General features: G+C 34.4%; 1 protein-coding gene across 1 annotated transcript in view; it reads left to right on the top strand.

Annotated features, from left to right (window-relative positions):
• ST8SIA2 (ST8 alpha-N-acetyl-neuraminide alpha-2,8-sialyltransferase 2) overlaps nucleotides 1–23,618 on the top strand; it is a 767,470-nt gene that overhangs the window by 513,773 nt on the left and 230,079 nt on the right. The window contains exon 4 of the mRNA XM_053717635.1: nucleotides 19,872–20,129. Coding sequence (XP_053573610.1) covers nucleotides 19,872–20,129 — 258 coding nt within the window. The remainder of the gene's footprint in view (nucleotides 1–19,871; nucleotides 20,130–23,618) is intronic.

Raw genomic sequence — 23,618 nt, 5'->3', positions numbered from 1 at the left:
GAGCAATACCCAACATGAATTTTGCTGTGTACCCCATAGAAATTGAATATGTGAGGGATTTAGTGCACTTACATTATCCAATATGTTAGCGCTTCCTAAACTATCACTCGAGCAATAAAAGATAACTTTGGGCTTGTAATATGAGCGCAAAAATAGAACAATTTTAATGCACAATAGTGGTCATATTTTTGAGCTTCACTTGTAATATAGGCCTGCGTTTAGCTTTTATAGAGTATAGTAGCAGTGCTGCCGTTTTGAGTCTGGAATAGAGTGGAGAATGCTGTTGTAAAGTCAACGTGCACTTGAGAAAAATGTAATTCAGATACATATGGGGCTCCATGTACTAAGCAGTCAGCGAGCTACCCGCAACAAATCTCGGATCAAAACTCGCAAACTGATATGTACAAAGCCGTCAATTATGTTAAAACTCACATCTTTAAAATTGCGAGCGTACTTATCCGCCAAACCTCGCTACCTCTCCATTTTTTACTGTAATTAGACACATTTGACCACCAACTCGCCAAAAACGAATGTACTAAAAAATCTATTTGTCCGCTCGCGTCAATCTCCGCCCCCACCTTGTTATTTTTGCCTCGCCACCTTTTAGGTGGCGGGCAAGGTACAAAACAATAGGAAAGTCACTCTAGACATATATAAAAGGCAGTAATATCAGCCTTGTACTTACATTGTTCATTTCAGCAGCTATGGAGAGAATTCTGTTTTTGTTTATTCTCCGTGTGATGCAAATCCGGGCTAGAAGACAGAATACTGGAAATGTAGCTAATCGTATCATTAGAAGAAGGAGAGTTTGTGTCCCCCGTGTATTCCTTCCACGGGTTGGTTTGCACGGCCTTTCTGACCGAGAGATCATACAAAGATTCCGGCTTGATCGTGAATCGATATTACACCTGTATCGAGAGATTGAAGATCATTTGGAGCCGATGACTGCTCGTTCACAAGCTATTCCGGGACTTCTGAAACTATTAGCTGCATTGCATTTTTTTGCAACAGGCTCCTTTCAGGCAGTTTCTAGCGTCATTATTGGAATGAGTCAATCTGCTTTTTCACGCCACTTATCCAAAGTAATAGGGGCTATGATGGTTATTTTTCATTGATATGTTTGTTTGCCATCTACCCCTGAAGAATGGCAATCTATCAAGTCAAATTTCTATAGGATGGCTGGGATGTCCAATGTCCTAGGTGCCATAGACTGTACCCATGTTGCTGTAAGACCACTTCAAGCTCGTGAGGAGATCTATAGGAATAGAAAGCATTTCCATTCCTTGAATGTCCAGATGGTCTGTGACCCCAACATGAGGATTATCAGTGTCCGTTCTAACTTTCCTGGCTCCTGTCATGATTCTTACATCTTAAGGCAGACTGGGTTATACCGGAAGTTTGAGGACGGAAATATGCCTGAAGGATGGCTTCTAGGTAAGCATAACTGGTGTCTAATTTGTCTCTCATTTCAATGTACAAAAATTGCGCCCAATTTGTCGACTGTAATCTGTATAGTTTAAATTTGTATTGTATAGTTCTGAATCTTTATAATTATTCTTATATTAATATTTATATTTATTATATATTCTATTAGGAGATGGAGGGTACTCATGTACAGAATGGCTGTTGACTCCCTATAACAACCCACAGACCAGAAGTCAAGTACGTTTCAATGAAGCTCACCGATCTACCAGGGGGATTATTGAGAGGACTTTCGGTCTTTTGAAAATGCGGTTTCGATGTCTTGATCGTTCTGGTGGTGCTATGCAGTATGCACCAGAGAAAGTTGCAAAAATTATATTGGTTTGCTGCATACTGCACAATATAGCAATTAAAAGAGGCTGTCCATTAGAAGATGAAGATCCAATAGATGCTGATGATTTACCAGAAGAAATATGTGTAGAACAAGCTAATAGGCGTGGAAATGCAACAAGGGACATGGTTTCAGAACAATATTTTGAAGATTAAAGTTTCAGTTGATCAATAAAAAACTTTCTTTATTAACTTGTCTCCATTTTTTTTTTAAGAATTAAGGTTATTAAAAATCACTCATGATAAACAGTTAAATACATAACAGTTGTTGCTCTTCAATTATCAAAGGTTTCAAATAAATAAAGTTTATGATCAAAGTTATTACAGACAATATATTATAGGTAATACATTGTCTTTGTGACATCACACTAGTGTCTACAGCTGCTCTCACTCTTTTACATAATGTGATTAGTGTAATGTAATCCCTCCATAGCTGATGCTAATTAATTGTATTGTGTCATTGAATTGTAGCTGTAACAAGCGACAGTATATTCAACAGTGCTTTATGTTATCAGATAGGATTTTTGAGTTAAAAAAGACTTGCTAATTTGATTTGTTTTATTCTAACCTCAATTTTTAACAGCTACTAGGTTTTCCCATATTCAAATAAATACCTTAAGGGCTTACTCTTAACACTTATTTTCTTATCCTTAATAATATATTTTTCCATTCAAGATTTGTTAAAAGAATAGTGGCATATAGAAAATAATGGCAAATAAATTATTTTATTACAAAATTACAATCTTTAAACATTATATATTAACAATTGTAAACCAAAGTGACTTTTAATACATATAAACACATATGAAAAAAAAGAAAATGTTTAAAAACAAAATAACAATTGTAAACCAAAATAAATTTTAATACATATAAACACATATGAAACAAAGAAAATGTTTAGAAAAAAATAACAATTGTAAACCAAAGTACATTTTAATAAATATAAACACATCTTAAAAAAATAAAATGTTTAGAAACAAAAAAAAAATTGTAAACCAAAATAAATTTTAATACATATAAACACATCTGAAACAAAGAAAATGTTTAGAAACAAAATAACAATTGTAAACCAAAGTAAATTTTAATACATATCAACACATCTGAAACAAAGAAAATGTATAGAAACCAAATATCATTTGTAATAACTATAAACATCGATATTTACAAACCTTCATAAAATACATTAATCTACATATACATTATATTTTTTTCTATTTTTCGGGGATACATATCTATATCAATGAGCTAATGATTGACATAACGATTAATCACGTCATCGTCAAACATGTCGCGTCCTGAACCTTTTGGTGCTGGAGAATTGGTGATATTAGTTTATGCCATGGATAAATATTTCCCTAAACGGATTGGTGGTGTGAGGGGAGTGAGACAGGAATGCAGAGACAAAATTATATACGAGATGCTGAGAAGAATGTATCGTATTTCAAAAATTAAAAGAACAAGACGACAGTGTCTTAGAAAATATAGTGATTTGAAGAGAAGAGAACCGAAGTACTATAAATCGATTCGAAGATTGATAAGGACATGTAAGTTTCAAAATTATATATGAAATAATTTTTTATAATATAAAAAAAGGGTTTATTTTTGAACTGCATCATCATTGACGAATCCAGGACAATATTATTTTCTGAGTGTTACTTTGACTATATTAGTATATACAATTGCAAAAAGTTAAAAAAGTAAGCATGCAGAACTGAGTTAGTAGACTAAAATTTAACTATATTACTATATACACTTAAAAGGTTAGAAAAGTTAGCATACAAAAATTAGTTAGTAGAGTAAAATATAACTATATTAGTATATACCATTGAAACATGCAGAACTGAGTTAGTAGAATAAAATATAAATATATTACTATATACCATTGAAACATGTTAGAAAAGTAAGCATGCAGAACTGAATGTTTTGAAAACAAAAAATTACTTGGAATAATTAAATTTATTTTTTTTATTCCAAATTTTTTTTATATATATGTTTATAGATATGAGAAGTAGGAGAATGAAGTGTAAACACCCACCACGCTACCTAAGGTCAATGTTGGTGCAAACACCCAGAAGTGAAGCTCTTTCTCCACCTTTGCCAATAACACTATTGGATATTGAATTATCTCCAAATCCATATGAAATTTTTCATAAAAAGACAGACAGGTAATTACTTATTATTTAACTTTTAAATCATATATTTTAGGTTTTGGCTTAAAAAGTTTTAGCATGCAATATTAATCAAGTTGCTAATTTACTTCTATTATCATTTTTTTCCTCATTATCTTTCTATCTTTATTTGAAAAAGAAGGCATCTAAGCTAAGGAGCCAGCCAATTTTTTGTTGAGCACCATGGACAGCACTTTTTGATTGGTTCTGTCCAATTAGCAAGTACAACACAGTTGGTTCACCAAAAATGGGCTGGCATCTAAACTTACATTCTTGCTTTTCAAATAAAGATACAAAAAGAATGAAGTAAAATAGAAAGTTTATTTAAATTGCATGCACTATCTGAATCATGAAACTTAGAAATTGGGTTCAATGTCCCTTTTAATGATTATTATTATAGTTTTAAATAATATATCCTAGGTTTTTGATTTAATAGTTTTCTATCTTTATCTTTGTAATTACGTTCATAGATATTACCATGGAAGACATGGAAAATAGTATGGAAATGGAAGAATTTCAAAATCCTGATAGTGTGCCAATATTTGAAGCCTTGAGTTCAGATGATACTCAACCAAGGATAGAAGTTTTACCAACAATGATGGTAGATAAAGGTATGTTTCATACTCAGTAATCTTAAATCTAAGAAAATCAAAGTTTTAACTAATACATATTGTATATTTCAAATAGGAGTTGGCTCAGATGAAAGCTTTAAAGGAGTGGACATAAGTGTAGAAGCTAATATAGTAGATAACCTAGATAACAGCACATCAGGAGGTAATATTTGTGATGAAAAACCCTATCATACATTGCATATGTATATGAAAATTAAATTAAAATTTGCTTTGCATTTATTTTTCTACAGATTTATCTTCAAAATCAACTATTGAAACTGCAGACAAAAGTACTCAGAGTTGTCTTGAAGATCATGTTAAACAAAAAATTTCTAAAATTAGGGCAACTTTGGGAATGTTAATGGAGCAAGTAGATTTTTTATACCGTAAATATGTTATTTGATTTCATTTTTTGTTTTGTCATGATGATTGTCAGAAGAATGACAATTAATAACTGAGAAAAACTTTTGTGTTGAAGAATCAAAAGTGATTTTGAATTTATGTAAATAAACTTTTTTTTGGGAATAAAAAAATTTGTCTTTATTAAATAATAACATTTTAAACTTAAAGAACACAAAAACTAACTTATTAAACAATATATCGATGAAAAAAAATTAACAGTGACTAATATAGTGTCATAAATAATAAATTAAATGTTCACTCCAGACGTGGCCTCTTTGGGTCTGTTGTACCCTCCCTTTCACTGACAATAGCCAACAGAGATTGTAATGTCCTTTCACTGATGGTTAAAGCTCTGTTAATTTGCTGGTTTTTCTCTTCATCCATCCGCCTCTGCCACTGGAACATTTCTCTTTGCAGCTGTAATTTCTGCATTTCAATCTCATTCCTTTGCATTTCTAGTTCAACATTTTTTTCTGACAGAGCAGCCCAGCGGTCAATATTAGTGTTAATCATATTTTGCATGTCTCTGTGGTCCTCTTTGTATTGCCTTGCAAGTGTCAACATTTCCCTCAATCCAACATCGGCCAATAGTCCTTCTGCCTGTGTATTGTCAATATTTAGACCACCTGTTTGAAGTGCAATTGGTGGTGCCTGTGTTTCAACAGGTTCCTCAAGGTTTTCCGGTGTGTGAATTTCATCTGGTTGCGCATCTCCAAAATCTTCAAGAATATCTGGAGTCTCACTTCCATCATGCCCTCCTGGTGGTTCATCTTGAATGGGATTTTCCACTATTGGCATGAGATTGATAGTGATCTCCCTTGATGAGTTTTCTTCTTCTAGATCAAGACATAACAAATTGTTAGTAAATAAAAATAAAATGTTCTAAAAACACTTGCAGAAATAGAATAGAATGAGAGAGCAGATACAACCGTCATACACCAATTTAAGTTATATTATATATATATATACATATGTGATACATACCATCAAATAATGGAGATGAATGTCCAGTCAATCGCTGGAAAAGACGTCCCAAATCACCTATAAAAAAATAAATAAAATAAAAATAAATAAATAAATAAATAAAATAAAAAGGTTTTTTAGTCAATGTAACCATATATTCAAACGCTATTACATTCAGTAAAATTTCTATTTGGAAAATTATTAATGGAAATGTACTTTGCAATTAATTGGACACTGAAGCAAAAATAATATTTTGGAGAATAAGATATATAGCATGGAATTTCAATCAACTTTCTAATGTAATACTATGATCAATTCTCAAAAAGAAAATAATGATAACATTTAAACCCATTAAAAAATTGCTTACAATTGCATGCATGCTCTACACGAATCCTCATTTAAAAAAATTTGTACAGTGTCCTTTTCATGAAAATCTATGATCATTGCTATTTGTCCTTCAAATTACATTCCATCTGTAAAAGATCTCGAACTAGAATATGTCAATAATGACATTTGACATTTAAAAAAAAATAAAAAAAATAAAAAATTGATAGATAAAAGAGATAAAACACACAACATTGAAATTATTAATTTGTAAAGTACTTACCAGTTGCTCTACCAACACCAGTTTCTGGAGTGCTGGTCCTTACATCAGGAAGTGTGTCCGCCGAGGAAGTTGTGTGTGTAACATTAGATGTGGAGCGTATTAATTGTCCATGTGTAAAACTGGCCGAAGGTCTGGAAACAGCTGAACTGGGTGGTCTGTAAACCGCAGAAGAGGAAGTAGAACAAGTGGGCACTTCGTTACTCCTCACAGGCTCTGCTTGTGTTGTTGGCGTTGCTTTAAAAAATAAAAATAAAAAAAATTACGTTAGGTTTATTTTTATTTCTAGTTGAAACTGAAAGCTAAAAGTGTTAATAATAATAATCACAGCAGTGAATGAAGGCTCAATCATTAAAGGGACATGCCACCCACCTTTTTTATTTTATGATTTAGAAAGAGAATGCAGTTATAAACCTCTTTATAATTTACTTATATTATCTAATTTGTTTTATTCTCTTGATATTCTTTGTTGAAAAGCATTTGATTGCTGCACAAAGAAGCCTCGTGTGATTGGCTCAACATGTGTATTTATTTTTCTTCAACTAAGAATATCTAGAAAATAAAGCCAAATAAATAATGGAAGTAATTTGTAATGTTGTTTAAATTTCTATTCTCTATCTGAATCATTAAAAAAAGATTTTGGGTTTAGTGGCCCTTTAAAGGGACATGAACAAATAAAATTTCCTTTACAAATTGCATAATAAAATGCTTTTTCAAAAATATTTAATTGTATTATGTTTTTGCCTTCATTGGATTTTTATACTTTGATGAAAAGCAAATCTATACAGGCACAGTAAATGATCATTGGTTGATGCACATAGATGGTTCATGTGACTGCATCAACTATGTGCATAGCTATATCTGAAAAAAGTATATGTTTATAAAGCGGAGAACAATTTTGAAAGATGTTAAAAATAATATTCTATAGTCAAATAACGCAACATGGAAGTCAATAGATCAGAAATTTAAGAAGGCATGTGATCTGGGGTTAGTCTCATGATTAATGTCGGACATACCATGTTACACAACATCAATATTTTTTTAATAGTTTCAAATTACATTATTTCTATTGTCATTATCTCTTTAAGGTTTCTATGCAATACTGGTTTGAAAATAAACACATGGGTGTTATCTTTAGGGATCACTATATTAATAATCAACAAATCTTTAGTTCCGTTAGACCTTTAAAAAAAGGCAGTATAACAACCCTATTATTGTACAATCCCTTATACATATATGCGACATAAATGATTACAGTATTTGGGGCCTAAATGGCTTGTACAATCCCTTATACATATATGCGACATAAATGATTACAGTATTTGGGGCCTAAATGGCCTATATAGATTCAGATACTGAAGCGTAAGAAGTCAGATAATGTTATTTTAAAGAAATATATATTGGAGACAATGACCTATCATAATTTAAAAAAAAACATTTGCGTCAATTATGTTGTACATTTACCTCTTAAATCACTGTCACAATCATCCGTTATGCCAGTGATGATCTCTGGTCCCAGGCACTGAACAAGCTTCTGCTCATAATCATTGAGGTCTGCCACATATGCTGGTCCACCTCCGGTAGCACGTGCCAAATTTTTTTCTCTGGCCAATTTAGCTTTGGCGAAACGTTTAATGTCGTTGTAACGCTTCTTCAGCTGATCGACATCCTTTTTTCCTGGACCCTGGGCACTAACAGCATTGCTGATCCTTTGCCAGATCTGCTTCCTCCTAGAAAAATTTGTCTGTTTGACACGACATCCAAACAAATAATCATAAGAGTCAATAATCATGTCAATCAAAACGACGTTTTGCTGATGAGAAAAGTGAGGATTCTTGGATTTTGAAGCGGTTTCAGATCCAGATGAAGCCATATCGAATTTGTAAATAAAGATCACAAAAAAGAGCGCTCTGTAATTACTCTCCAAAAATTTTGGAACAATAATAAAGTTGTTTAGAAAAGTTGTACATTTATAGGAGCAAAATTCTATTCCCGCGACTACTATGACGTTCATGACACCTTACATGTCACGTGTTAACAATTGGCCAGACAATTCAACTGAAAGTTAAGTACATCAGCTTAGTCGCGGCGAGCGAGGCGTCAAATTTATCAATATTCCGCCACTGCTTGCGGCGGGCTAGACGTGTCTATTTATTGTGGGATTATTAGTACATAGCAACAGTGGACACCATTTCGCCCGCGGCGAGTAACGGCGAGTTTAGCCGCGTCTAAAATGACGGATGAATTGACGGCTTAGTACATGGAGCCCATGGTTACAATCACCAGTCTAAAAAAATATAAATATATAAATAAAATATATACCCACAATAGTAAAAGGAAGATTTGCAGCTTCTATCCTGGAGTCAAAATCATTATACTATTGTGTATTCTAGTTGCTTGGTTTACAGTGGGTTTAAAGGGACACTGAACCCACATTTTATCTTTCATGATTCAGATAGAGCATGCAATTTTAAGCAACTTTCTAATGTACTCCTATTATCATTCTCTTCTTTCTCTTGGTATCTTTATTTGAAAAAGCAGGAGTGTAAGTTTACGAGCCGGCCCATCTTTGGTTCAGCACCTGGGTACAGCTTGCTGATTGATGGCTAAATGCAGCCACCAATCAGCAAGTGCTATTCAGGGTTCTGAAACAAAATGGACTAGCTTGTAAGCTAACATTCCTGCTTTTTCAAATAAAGATACCAAGAGAACGAAGAAAAATTAATAGGAGTAAATTAGAAAGTTGCTTAAAATTGCATGCTCTGGGGCCTATCTATCAAGCTTCATATGGAACTTGAGGGCCTGTGTTTCTGGCGAGTCTTTAGACTTGCCAGAAACACCAGTTATTAAACAGCGGTCTAAAGACTGCTGCTCCATAACCTGTCCGCCTGCTCTGAGGAGGCGGACAGAGATCACCGGAATTCAACCTGATCGTATTGATTGACAACCGCTGATTGGCCGCGAATCTCCAGGGGGCTGTATTGCACCAGCAGTTCACAAAAAGCTGCTGGTGCAATGCTGAATGCGGAGAGCGTATTGCTCTCTGCATTCAGCGAGGTCTGTCGGACATGATCCGCAATGTCGGATCATGTCTGACAGACCTTTCATAAATAGGGGCCTCTATCTGAATCATGAAAGAAAGAAAAAAAATGGGGTTCAGAATCCCTTTAAAAAAGGATCATAGGACCAGCCCAGGGGCCAGTTTCATCCTATTGAAGTAGCCAGCCTTCCCCTTACAGTAACAAAGAGTGCATCCTATTAGTTATTGATTCATTTGTGCATTGTAATTGATACCAAATAGACTAAAATCTTCTTCTTTTCATATATCCATTAATTGCTAGATTAATCCATAGAGCTTTGCTTAGAACAAAAGAGAGTGTCCAATGGCACTACCTACTATACAATAAAGTTATCCTCTATATTCATTAATAACTCATGTGAATTCTACACATTAGTAGAGTTAAAGAAATAGGTGCTATGTAGTAAGCGAGGTTTAAACAAAAAACTGTCAGATAGACTGGGTGGCCTTGTCTGAAAAGGACTACATTGATAGCACTCTGGGGAATACTCTATTACATCAAATTGTGGTAACAGAGAAGATTGCGCAAAGATGTGCAAAGAACAAAGACAAAAATGTCTGGATAAACTAGTCTACATTAAAAATTAACTTTTATTAGAGGCCAATTAAAATTGGAAAACACACACTTAAAAAACACTCTTAGGAGCCAAGAAAATCTTTATTATAGAACATGTAAAAGTGGGTATAGTGGATATGTAATACCTTTAATAAATTAAATATATGGTATTGGGGCTGATAACAATCACTCGTATTAAATGTACAACAGTTGAAAAAACTCAAGTAAGGTTAGTCTGTGTATTGCTGCTGAGGAATTGTGATTTATATTCACTTATATTCACTAGTCGTGATATTAGGGACTTTATATAAAATCCCTTAGAATTGATATACTCCGTGAATAACAGCATAAATATACATGTATGGCTGTATTATAACCTGTTGAGGAGCTCAAGTGTTAACTTTGTCGTGATTGGTGTTATGAGCACTTTTGGAATTGGTTTATGCCTCTTGGTTTAGAGTGACATGTTGCTGGACTTTAACACAACAGTGTAGATAACATTACTAGGTGCGTTTGCACACTCAATAGCGTATTCCAGCAACTCTATTGTATGTCAGAAAAAATAGAGGCTTTGGACTAAATAATGATATTGTCATCGATATTTAGAAAAACAAAGTCTGGCGAGCATACACACTGTCATCTAAGGTACCAGTGTAATTAGAGGACACACTTCATAGTAATATTATTACCATTAATGATATAGTGTTTTCATTGTTTGCATCGGTACTAGTGTATATTATATCTTTTAAGTGTGGAATTTACACCAAGTTGGAAGATATTATTGATGTAACATCCATAAAGTTCCATTAAATTTATCCCTGCAGGTGCAAAGATACCTGATATTTGAACTGAAACTTTGTTAATATCTTATATAGACTTGTTATAAAATTCTGGTTTTAGGTTGCCAGTACCGGTGTAATTGCACATGAGTAAACACTTTAATATATAGCGTTCCTCATATTATGTGAGACAGACTGTTGTGATATAAATTTCAAATATACCCATAAGTAAATACCATTTACTATAATATCCGTGATCTAGGTAATGAGAAATTAACCGCTGCTACCTGAACTGATCATTTCCTCTTATAAGTATACAACCGATGCGTGAGCTTAAGTTAGCTTGTGGTATCGTAGTATTTCAATCTATCAGTTATGATCAGTAGGCATATGTAAGTTGCGGTTTGTCATTCCCAGGGAACATCATATAAGTGTGGTACTTAACGCTTGTTAATAAATACTTTTTAGAAATAATATGTGTGCTGCTAACAGTTCAGTCTCGGTTAGTATGATTGGAGGACTGCCCTGCTGGCAACTAAATCACAGGCTGTTTGGAGAGCAGCTGGGTAAATTCACTAGTAGTATGCTCCCGTTACCTTAACTCAGTATTGTATATAAGTATTGCATAAGCAGCAATACCTATGTAGTTGTACTTCAATATTTCTGCTGCTGAGTTTCAATAATACCGGATCATTAACTACTACTAGTGAATTTACCCAGCTGCTCTCCAAACAGCCTGTGATTTAGTTGCCAGCAGGGCAGTCCTCCAATCATACTAACCGAGACTGAACTGTTAGCAGCACACATATTATTTCTAAAAAGTATTTATTAACAAGCGTTAAGTACCACACTTATATGATGTTCCCTGGGAATGACAAACCGCAACTTACATATGCCTACTGATCATAACTGATAGATTGAAATACTACGATACCACAAGCTAACTTAAGCTCACGCATCGGTTGTACACTTATAAGAGGAAATGATCAGTTCAGGTAGCAGCGGTTAATTTCTCATTACCTAGATCACGGATATTATAGTAAATGGTATTTACTTATGGGTATATTTGAAATTTATATCACAACAGTCTGTCTCACATAATATGAGGAACGCTATATATTAAAGTGTTTACTCATGTGCAATTACACCGGTACTGACAATCTAAAACCAGAATTTTATAACAAGTCTATATAAGATATAAACAAATAAAGTTTCAGTTCAAATATCAGGTATCTTTACACCTGCAGGGATAAATTTAATGGAACTTTATGGATGTTAGATCAATAATATCTTCCAACTTGGTGTAAATTCCACACTTAAAATATATAATATACACTAGTACCGATGCAAACAATGAAAACACTATATCATTAATGGTAATAATATTACTATGAAGTGTGTCCTCTAATTACACTGGTACCTTAGATGACAGTGTGTATGCTCGCCAGACTTTGTTTTTCTAAATATCGATGACAATATCATTATTTAGTCCAAAGCCTCTATTTTTTCTGACATACAATAGAGTTGCTGGAATACGCTATTGAGTGTGCAAACGCACCTAGTAATGTTATCTACACTGTTGTGTTAAAGTCCAGCAACATGTCACTCTAAACCAAGAGGCATAAACCAATTCCAAAAGTGCTCATAACACCAATCACGACAAAGTTAACACTTGAGCTCCTCAACAGGTTATAATACAGCCATACATGTATATTTATGCTGTTATTCACGGAGTATATCAATTCTAAGGGATTTTATATAAAGTCCCTAATATCACGACTAGTGAATATAAATCACAATTCCTCAGCAGCAATACACAGACTAACCTTACTTGAGTTTTTTCAACTGTTGTACATTTAATACGAGTGATTGTTATCAGCCCCAATACCATATATTTAATTTATTAAAGGTATTATATATCCACTATACCCACTTTTACATGTTCTATAATAAAGATTTTCTTGGCCCCTAAGAGTGTTTTTAAGTGTGTGTTTTCCAATTTTAATTAGCCTCTAATAAAAGTTAATTTTTAATGTAGACTAGTTTATCCAGACATTTTTGTCTTTGTTCTTTGCACATCTTTGCGCGATCTTCTCTGTTACCACAATTTGATGTAATAGAGTATTCCCCAGAGTGCTATCAATGTAGTCCTTTTCAGACAAGGCCACCCAGTCTATCTGACAGTTTTTTGTTTAAACCTCGCTTACTACATAGCACCTATTTCTTTAACTCTACTAATGTGTAGAATTCACATGAGTTATTAATGAATATAGGGGATAACTTTATTGTATAGTAGGTAGTGCCATTGGACACTCTCTTTTGTTCTAAGTATAGTTCAGCCTGGCAACAGGTTTGCAGTCCAATAGAGCACACTATAGGTATTATTAATACCAAAATTAATAAATATGTCTTCCAAGTGGGAAACAGATAGAAAATCCAGACAAGAAAAGAGAGAAATAGACTTAAATTCTGTGTTTGAGAATCCATCAGCAAATACTACAATCAAATGAACCAAACACTTAAAGATATTCACAAGTTAATGTTTAAGCAGGACAAACTGTGGTGGAACCATCACTTTTTTGAGAAATACATAGAACTCAAACTCATACCTAGAGGTTTGAGAATACAGCTTTTTCCTGCTTTTGAGTTTCGCAACCCAGAACACAATCATGAATGGGAAACAGCCCTCTCAGAATGTTCGGTAAAACTAATGCGAATCTTAATTAAACATGACAAAGAAGAATATGAGCTGTTAGAAACCAAAGTACAAGATCTAAACACAAAATTACAAGAATTTGAATCACTCAAAGAATTCGAATCAGCATACAAACAATACCAGAAAGAGTTAGACAAATATGAGGCAGAAATCAAACTCATGAAACAAGGCAAATTAGGCAGAGACAAATCTGATTATGCCAATAATAGAGTTTACAAATGGAAAAAGAGATTTAATGCAACTAATTCCAAATCATCTAAAGTCACCATTGTACAAAGCGACATTTCGGATACAGAGGGTGAAGATTCAGAAACCCCCGAATCTGATGTTGAACCACAGACCTCTACAGGGGGGACTAGCACAAGAATTACTAGAGGAAAAAGGAAAGATTTTTTAGGACAAAGTGCCTCTTCCGATTTAGACACACCAGAAGAGGCAGGGGGAAAGCCAAAAAGGAACAATAAAAGTCAGCCATCAAACAAAACCAACAAAAGAAGCTGGAAACCATATCAGAGACCCCCAAGCCCGTTTTCACAGATGAGAGCGACTCATTAAGGATAATTAATCTTTCCCAAAAATTGTTGACAGATGAACACATAAAAGTACTCTCTAAAGGCATGACCTTCTGCCCTACTCCTGAATTAGACAAATTCGAATTAGTTAAAGATGTACAACTTTACATTCGTAAAATTGCCTTAAAAAGACTCTTTCTTAATAAATCTCAAGAAACAACCTATGCAGAAAATAATTCACTCTCGGCAGAAGAGAGAATTACTTTGATCAACTTGGAGGGCTTAATTGCAGAAAATGAGACTATAGACAACACAGTTTCTGATGATATAAATGAGACAAGGACAATATGGCATGACAAAATTAAAAATAAATCTAAATTCATGCCCAATATCAACCAATGCTCTCAACTGCAAGTTTTCAGTGATATCATATGTGAGAAAATCCTTCAAATTCCAGAGATAAAAACCAATGGAAACTTAACATCCAAGGAACGTGAAGCATTAAAAGAGATGCAAACGTGGAAGGACACGATCATTAGAAATTCAGATAAGGGGGGTAACATTGTCTTGTGGCCTCTAAATATGTACTGTCTTGAAACAGACAAACAATTAAGGGACAATTCCTGTTATACTAAATTGAATTATAACCCCACACATGAATACCTTCAAGCATATTCAAATCTGATAGAAGGAGCCAAAAATGATAATATTATTAACAACAAAGAATATCAATTTCTAAAAGTATCTAACCCCACTGTTGCTACTTTTTACTTAATTCCGAAGATACATAAAAATCAAGCCCACCCTCCAGGGCGACCAATAGTATCTGGAATAAATAGCCTTACTGAAAAGGCTAGTAAATATGTAGACTACAGACTTAGGAACTATCTCACTCAAATTACCTCCTACGTTCAAGATACCACTGATGTCCTAAATCAATTGAATAATATTCACATTTCAGAACAGACATGGCTTGTGACAGCTGATGTCGAATCTTTGTATACTTGTATCAAACATGAGCTAGGAACTGAGGCAGTACGATGGTTCCTAGAGATGGGCTCAGAAGAAGAACCTATGCATGATGAATTTACCCTTGCATTATTACAATTTGCATTAAAACACAACTTTTTCACTTTTAACAATGGGTTCTATTTACAAACAAGAGGTACAGCGATGGGTACAGCATGCGCTCCCACCTATGCTAACCTATTTTTAGGTTGGTGGGAGCAAAAGCATGTCTTCTCTGATACCAACTCACAGTACCTGGAAAAAATTCCTTTCTGGGTGAGATATATAGACGACGTGCTGTTCCTTTGGGAGGGTTCCAAAGAGGAACTGGATTCTTTTTTCCTCATCCTGAACACAAATCAATTTAATATTAAATTGACTCATGAAGCCAGCCAAATGAAAGTAAACTTTTTGGATTTGGAAATTTCAAAAACAGAAGATGGTTCATTATCCATGGATGTACACAGAAAAGTAACAGCCACAAACAGTGTTCTACACAGCTCAAGTGCCCATGCCCCAAATACTATACAGGCACTCCCTACAGGATAATTCTTGAGAATGAGGAGAAATTGCTCCTCTGACTCTAATTACAATAAGAGAGCCAAAGAACTCACAGAACGTTTACTATCAAGAGGTTATAGTAAAAGGGCAATTAAAAGGGCAGAATTCAGAGCTAGAACAACTGATCGAACAGAATTACTCCAAAAAAGATCAAAACCAAAGGAAGATCAGATAAGGTTTATATCAACCTACAATCCAAAAAGTAATTACATTAAATCCTTGTTTCAATCTAACTGGCATATCCTGATGTCTGATCCCAAATTAAAAACAATTCTGGGTGATAAAATACAGACGGGATACAGAAGAACCCAAAACCTAAAGGACATTATCAGCCCTAGTCATCTCGCCAGTGAAAAAACCAAAAGTGCTTTTACCAACGGTTCCTTTAAATGTGGAACTTGCACCACATGCAGCTTCATGCTGAAATTACAAACAATACATGATCGGTTCAATAAACCACATAAAGTAAATGCACACATCAACTGTCAAACTGAAGGTGTAATATATGCATTACGCTGCAATTGTAATCTATTCTATGTTGGCATGACAACCAGAAAAATAAGAGTAAGGTTGCAAGAACATTTGAGAAACATTAAAAATGCCAGAAATGATTTACAAGCAGGTAAACAACTCACCTCTGTGGCCAGACACTTTTTGTACAAACATAATTCAAAACAAAGTGATTTAAAATGTTTTGGAATACAAAGAGTTAAACTGGGGATCAGAGGTGGAGATGTAGAAAAAACCCTTCTAAAAGCTGAAAGTAAATGGATTTTTCTCCTAAACACAGTTTACCCATCAGGGTTAAATTAGTGTAATAACCTTTCTCCTTTTCTATAAATGTGCAAGAGACAGCACAATTTTATGACAACACAGTCCAATCCTCCAAACATCTTTGCGAAAATCGCCAGTATCTTAATAGTTAATCATAATTAACTTTCAAAACCAACAGATATCCATAGCTAAAAATTAGCCTTTATGATAAATATGCACACTTTATAAGATGAACAAATTATCTTAAGGTTATAAGGTTTAGATCAATTATAATTGTAGAAAAATGGAAATAATATTTATTGTTTTATTTGCTTTATAAGTTAAGTCTAAACCTAATCCTACCATTGTTAGATATAAGTTACTCTTTACTATCAAATAAGATCATCTAAAGTTTTACAATAAGAATAGACACCTATAATCATATTAGGTTATATTTTTGTGCACTAGGTGTATTAGGATTTCTATATTATCATCATTATTTTATTTATTATTATTTTCTCAATACACAATTCAACGTTATTTTGCACACATCCATGGCGGTTCACTGTATTATTAGTTCACTTTTTGTGTTATAGCCTCTATGTCCATGAATAATTATGTCTCACAGTCACTTGTCCTTTTTTTAGGCACTATATTTATGATTAAATATTATTTAATGCACTATTTCAAATGAAGTTTATTAATATTTACTTTATATAGCACATTTCAGTAGTAGGTTTCACAGAATTAATGCACCAAACACTTTCATAAGATATCACAGAATTAGGTGGAATATATTAGTTATAATAATAATTTAAAAAATTACAAAACTATTCACAACGCAGGTCGTCAGCACCTGTTATACACAGCACATCTTTAAAGTTGCTGTCACAGGGTTAATGCACTAAACATTATCACAAGTTTTTTTAAAAAATCACATGGATTATATTAAGTTATTGTAATAATTTTCGAATATATAAATATTTTGTGGAACATTCTTAATCAACTAAAGGATGTAATAACCTTAAGTTCTTATCTTACATTTTATCAACAAGTTCGCATATATACATGTATAAGGCCACTTTAATGTAACCTATTGCAAGCTTGGTAAAACTTCAAATATAACAATAAGGTTACATTCGTGATTAGCAATGTAGCAGGATGTATCAGACTAGGACCGCAATGACAGGCGGGTCCTATACTGAGGATGATGAGGACTGGTTGCTAACAATAGCGTCATTAAGGAGGCCGCGAGGCGAAACATGTTAGGGACGTTAGGGACGCTAGGGTACTGGTGATGAGCCCTTGGAGCTCATGTATTTTTAGTTAGCCTTAGGAACCTCTATCTTAAACAATACTTTGTACCGCAATATGTAAACTTAACTTGGGTGTGGATAATTGGGGCAGAACGCTGGTGATTATATAGCCGCTGGATAGCTTATAGCTTAACTTTTTACTACGGCAGCTAGTTAATGATCCGGTATTATTGAAACTCTGCAGCAGAAATATTGAAGTACAACTACATAGGTATTGCTGCTTATGCAATACTTATATACAATACTGAGTTAAGGTAACGGGAGCATACTACTAGTGAATTTACCCAGCTGCTCTCCAAACAGCCTGTGATTTAGTTGCCAGCAGGGCAGTCCTCCAATCATACTAACCGAGACTGAACTGTTAGCAGCACACATATTATTTCTAAAAAGTATTTATTAACAAGCGTTAAGTACCCCACTTATATGATATTCCCTGGGAATGAGAAACCGCAACTTACATATGCCTACTGATCATAACTGATAGATTGAAATACTACGATACCACAAGCTAACTTAAGCTCACGCATCGGTTGTACACTTATAAGAGGAAATGATCAGTTCAGGTAGCAGCGGTTAATTTCTCATTACCTAGATCACGGATATTATAGTAAATGGTATTTACTTATGGGTATATTTGAAATTTATATCACAACAGTCTGTCTCACATAATATGAGGAACGCTATATATTAAAGTGTTTACTCATGTGCAATTACACCGGTACTGGCAACCTAAAACCAGAATTTTATAACAAGTCTATATAAGATATTAACAAATAAAGTTTCAGTCCAAATATCAGGTATCTTTGCACCTGCAGGGATAAATTTAATGGAACTTTATGGATGTTAGATCAATAATATCTTCCAACTTGGTGTAAATTCCACACTTAAAAGATATAATATACACTAGTACCGATGCAAACAATGAAAACACTATATCATTAATGGTAATAATATTACTATGAAGTGTGTCCTCTAATTACACTGGTACCTTAGATGACAGTGTGTATGCTCGCCAGACTTTGTTTTTCTAAATATCGATGACAATATCATTATTTAGTCCAAAGCCTCTATTTTTTCTGACATACAATAGAGTTGCTGGAATACGCTATTGAGTGTGCAAACGCACCTAGTAATGTTATCTACACTGTTGTGTTAAAGTCCAGCAACATGTCACTCTAAACCAAGAGGCATAAACCAATTCCAAAAGTGCTCATAACACCAATCACGACAAAGTTAACACTTGAGCTCCTCAACAGGTTATAATACAGCCATACATGTATATTTATGCTGTTATTCACGGAGTATATCAATTCTAAGGGATTTTATATAAAGTCCCTAATATCACGACTAGTGAATATAAGTGAATATAAATCACAATTCCTCAGCAGCAATACACAGACTAACCTTACTTGAGTTTTTTCAACTGTTGTACATTTAATACGAGTGATTGTTATCAGCCCCAATACCATATATTTAATTTATTAAAGGTATTACATATCCACTATACCCACTTTTACATGTTCTATAATAAAGATTTTCTTGGCTCCTTAAGTGTGTGTTTTCCAATTTTAATTAGCCTCTAATAAAAGTTAATTTTTAATGTAGACTAGTTTATCCAGACATTTTTGTCTTTGTTCTTTGCACATCGTTGCGTGATCTTCTCTGTTACCACAATTTGATGTAATAGAGTATTCCCCTAGAGTGCTATCAATATAGTCCTTTTCAGACAAGGCCACCCAGTCTGACAGTTTTTTGTTTAATCCATAGAACTTGTTTTCAACATACTGCATCAGTGAGCGCACACATACACCTGCTCTAATAGCCCTTTGGCAACAGTTGTATTTTTTTTTTCTTGAAAAAGTTTGCATCTTAATCTGTATCATGTTGAATATGATTGATATGTGAGATCAAAGTAACAAGAAATTCAGTATCATGCAGTTGTTTTTTTTTAAGCATTACTGTTTCATTTCTTTGCTGGAAGCTTTGTCTTTTCTAGTATTTTCAAGTAATCACATTTTTATACTTTTTCAGAAAACAAATATTGCATTTTCTGGATGCCGAGAGGGACATATCTGTTCTGAAAGGAACTTTGAAACCAGGGGATATCATACACTACGTTTTCGACCGAGACAGTACAATGAATATATCGAAGAACCTGTATACACTTTTACCAAGAACTTCTCCTCTCAAAAACAAACACTTTAAAACTTGCGCCATTGTTGGAAACTCTGGAATTCTGCTCAATAGTGGCTGTGGACAAGAAATTGACTCACATGACTTTGTCATAAGGTAATGTTATATTTTATGATTAACTTTTTATAAATGAATATGTAAAAAACATGCATTACAGTCTCATTCTTCACTAAAGGATATAGGTCAGTAAGTATTGCAGTTTATGAGGCCCATTTATCAAGCGCCGGATGGAGCTTGAGGGCCCGTGTTTCTGGTGAGCCTGCAGGCTCGCCAAAAATAGCAGTTATGACCGCTGCGCCATAACCTGTCCGCCTGCTCTGAGCAGGCGGACAGACATCGCCGAAAATTAACCCGATCGACTATGATCGGGTTGATTGACACCTCCCTGCTTGCGGCCAATTGGCCGCGAATCTGCAGGGAGCGGCGTTGCACCAGCAGCTCACAAGAGCTGCTGGTGCAATGCTGAATACGGAGAACGTATTGCTCTCCGCATTCAGCGAGGTCTGGCGGACCTGACCTGCCAGACCTTTGATAAATATCCCCCTATGAATTTATTTAGAAATATCTGTCACTCTCAGACAAAAAGATGAGTGATGGCTGAACCCACATTCTATTTATTTATTGTGTTTTTTTGGCTTTGCCTTAGAACAAAGGTATGTTCAGGATATTGCACTGTAGTGTTTGGCCCATGGATGGTGCTAAGAACTGTTAGATTGTTTTATACACTTAAAGGGACACTATATTAAAAAATGTTCATTCATATGAAAAAATGGCATTTAAGCATGAAAAATATAATGTAAAAGCCATTTCAATTTCAATTTATATGCCAATATCAGTTCTTTGTTTCCTAAATAGAGAAACCTAGATTTTCCTGGCTGATAAGATCAATATGCCCAACAAGTCTGCCCACATTTCCTATTAAGTGTAGGCTTAAAGGGATATTGACTTGTTAAAGTAGCTTCAGAGTAAAAACTGTATGGAAAATTTCTCCTTGAGGTTTAGTTTTGTATCTGAGATAGCTGTGTTTTGCTGATTGAAGCATCAATCCATTGCTCTGAAGAACATTCCCATATAAATGGGCTGTGCCTGCAGAAAAAGCAGACCTCCTAATATTTTCTCTCACTATATATTAAGACCTCCTTATCTTAATTCTCTGTCTATACACAATGGTCAAAAACTTGCCAGCATGGAGAAAAGTCATCTTATTTACTGAGCACTATATTGTAATTTAAGTGTCTCTCCTTCACATAAAGAATATTAGCAAACTTCCCTTAATAAGATACAGGCCCCGATGTGAAATTGCCTTTAAAACAATCCCTGAGATGCCTCATAATACTGATGAGGCATCTTATATAATATTGCCAGACCACAGAACTTTAGTGAACTGGACCCTTGCATTACCTATCTCTTCAACTCCCCACTGGGAACTTGATTGATTGCTGCCTCTTAAATGGCTTTTCTATAGAGAATACTAAAGTATTAATATGTTTAGTATAAGTGGTGGTTTCAACTGGCAAAACAGCTATTTTAAATGACAAAAGGGCACTGCAAAACAAAAATGAACAGAGATAGATATTGCTCATTATTTTCAACAAGGTAAAGGACACATGCTGTGAGTGGCCCATGCATCAGAGAGTCAGCAGTGGCTTTATTACATAAATTAAAGGGACAGTCAAAATCTTGAGATTATTATATAAAATGTTTAGTTACGCAAAATGAAACCCCTTTGCAATACATTGTTATGATTTATTTTACTCCTTTTTATGTAATTTAGTTCTGAAAATTGAACAATTTCTAATACTCAGAACTTGAAAGGCACCCTGCTGACTTCACAAGGCTAGCTCTGCTACACATCTGTCACTAATTGGCTTTATAATATAACAGTTGCAAAACAATTTGCTTTACACTAACTTTATAATAGTGGCTAGCCTTGTTGTCTACAGACTAAAACCAAAATTAGCTTCTCCAAATTGTTGGTGGAGTTTGGCTATTAAAAAATATTTCCTGTAAAAAGGATGTTTACTTGTTTTAAAAAATCAAAGACTTTGCTGATATGCTAGTTTAAAGCAACACAACAGGAATGTCTTGTAATTACAATATGTTTACTGCCCCTTTAAGTCTTCTCTGAGGCAATACACAAGACCATTATCTCTCTGAGCAGGATGTTTGAATCCTGATCCTCTAGTCAAATGTAGCATATGTGTGTATGCCACTGAAATAGTGATAACTTTTACGAGAAGCATTTTTGCTAAAAGAAGTATATTGCAAAAATGTGTCATTTCCGTAGTTTGCCTGGGAACTAATTGCTGTTTTGCTTCTTAATTAAATCTGGAGAAATGCCTGACAAAATAAATATTCCTTCGAACATAATTGTATAAAACAAGGCAGAATAAGCATGCTAGGTTTGTTGTATGGTATTAGTACATTAAGAATAAGCACTTAGGTATGGGGGCATATGTATTATGGTGCGAGCGGACATGATCCGATATAGCGGATCATGTCCACTGCACATCGATAAATGCCGACAGCATTCTGGCCAATCTCCATGGCACAGATACCTAAGCTAGTATAAGGTTTTCTGTTATTTCTCCTTTTTATTTTAAAAGTTATTTAATTGGAACATCTTTTTATTAATAATGTACTGTGCATAATCTTTTGCATAATAAATATTCACTTATTAAGTTTTTGCCTTTGTCTAATATTTGAACCACTTTACTGAAAGAGACTGGTAGTATTAAGACTATCTTTTTATATTATTTTTGCTAAATGGTATCCTGGGATTTAAATTGTTATTCTGGGTCCCTTAAGATTTTCCATATAATCAATCTTAAGTGGTGTCAGCTTAGAGGTAATTTAGTATGGTTGGCATTAAAGGGGCGTTTGGGCATTTTTTTCTAAGTCTAGGACAGACTACAGAGTGTTGTTAACCCTTGCACCCACTGAACTAAGTCACAGGCTTGCCTGGAGTGGCTAGACTGACAGATTAGTTAAAGTGGAAAGGGTCTGTTAACCCTTTCTGTGACAAACAAGTGACTTGTGCAGGGTTGGTTAACCCTGGTCATCACAAATTGGCGGGCAGCGGTGCAGATATTTTTTTAGTAGATTTTAGTGCTTTGTGGATTTGCTAGTGTGAAAATCCCAGTACTAAAAATAATTGTGACTCTCACAATTTCCAAAGGCTAAAACTCATGTGCATTATATATATATATATATATATATATATATACACACACACACATTCCAAACAGTCGTCTTCCATATTCTCTTTTCTATTTTATTTTTTTACTATGGAGACATACCAGCAGAAGACCAAGTAAATACTGGCACTGTTATGCCAGGAGAAAGATATTCCCTCCCGTGGGAAAACCTAAGAGGGATTAATACAAGCTCTTATGGAGAGGTGTCTGCAACTGTGGGCAGAAGATTCATCAAGCTCTGGAGATCCCTTGGACTGTTATTTGCAAACTGTTCTAAAGCATGTGGGCTCAGCAGATCCAAGTATGCCCAAATCAGACCTTTCTCATTCCTTGCTAACCCGTGTCACTAACTGTCTTTCTCACATCTCCAACTGGATGTCCTCTCACT

Source organism: Bombina bombina, chromosome 6 (assembly GCF_027579735.1).
Source record: "Bombina bombina isolate aBomBom1 chromosome 6, aBomBom1.pri, whole genome shotgun sequence".
NCBI classification, from domain to species: Eukaryota; Metazoa; Chordata; class Amphibia; order Anura; family Bombinatoridae; genus Bombina; species Bombina bombina.
This window is presented reverse-complemented; position numbering and strand designations above follow the sequence as displayed.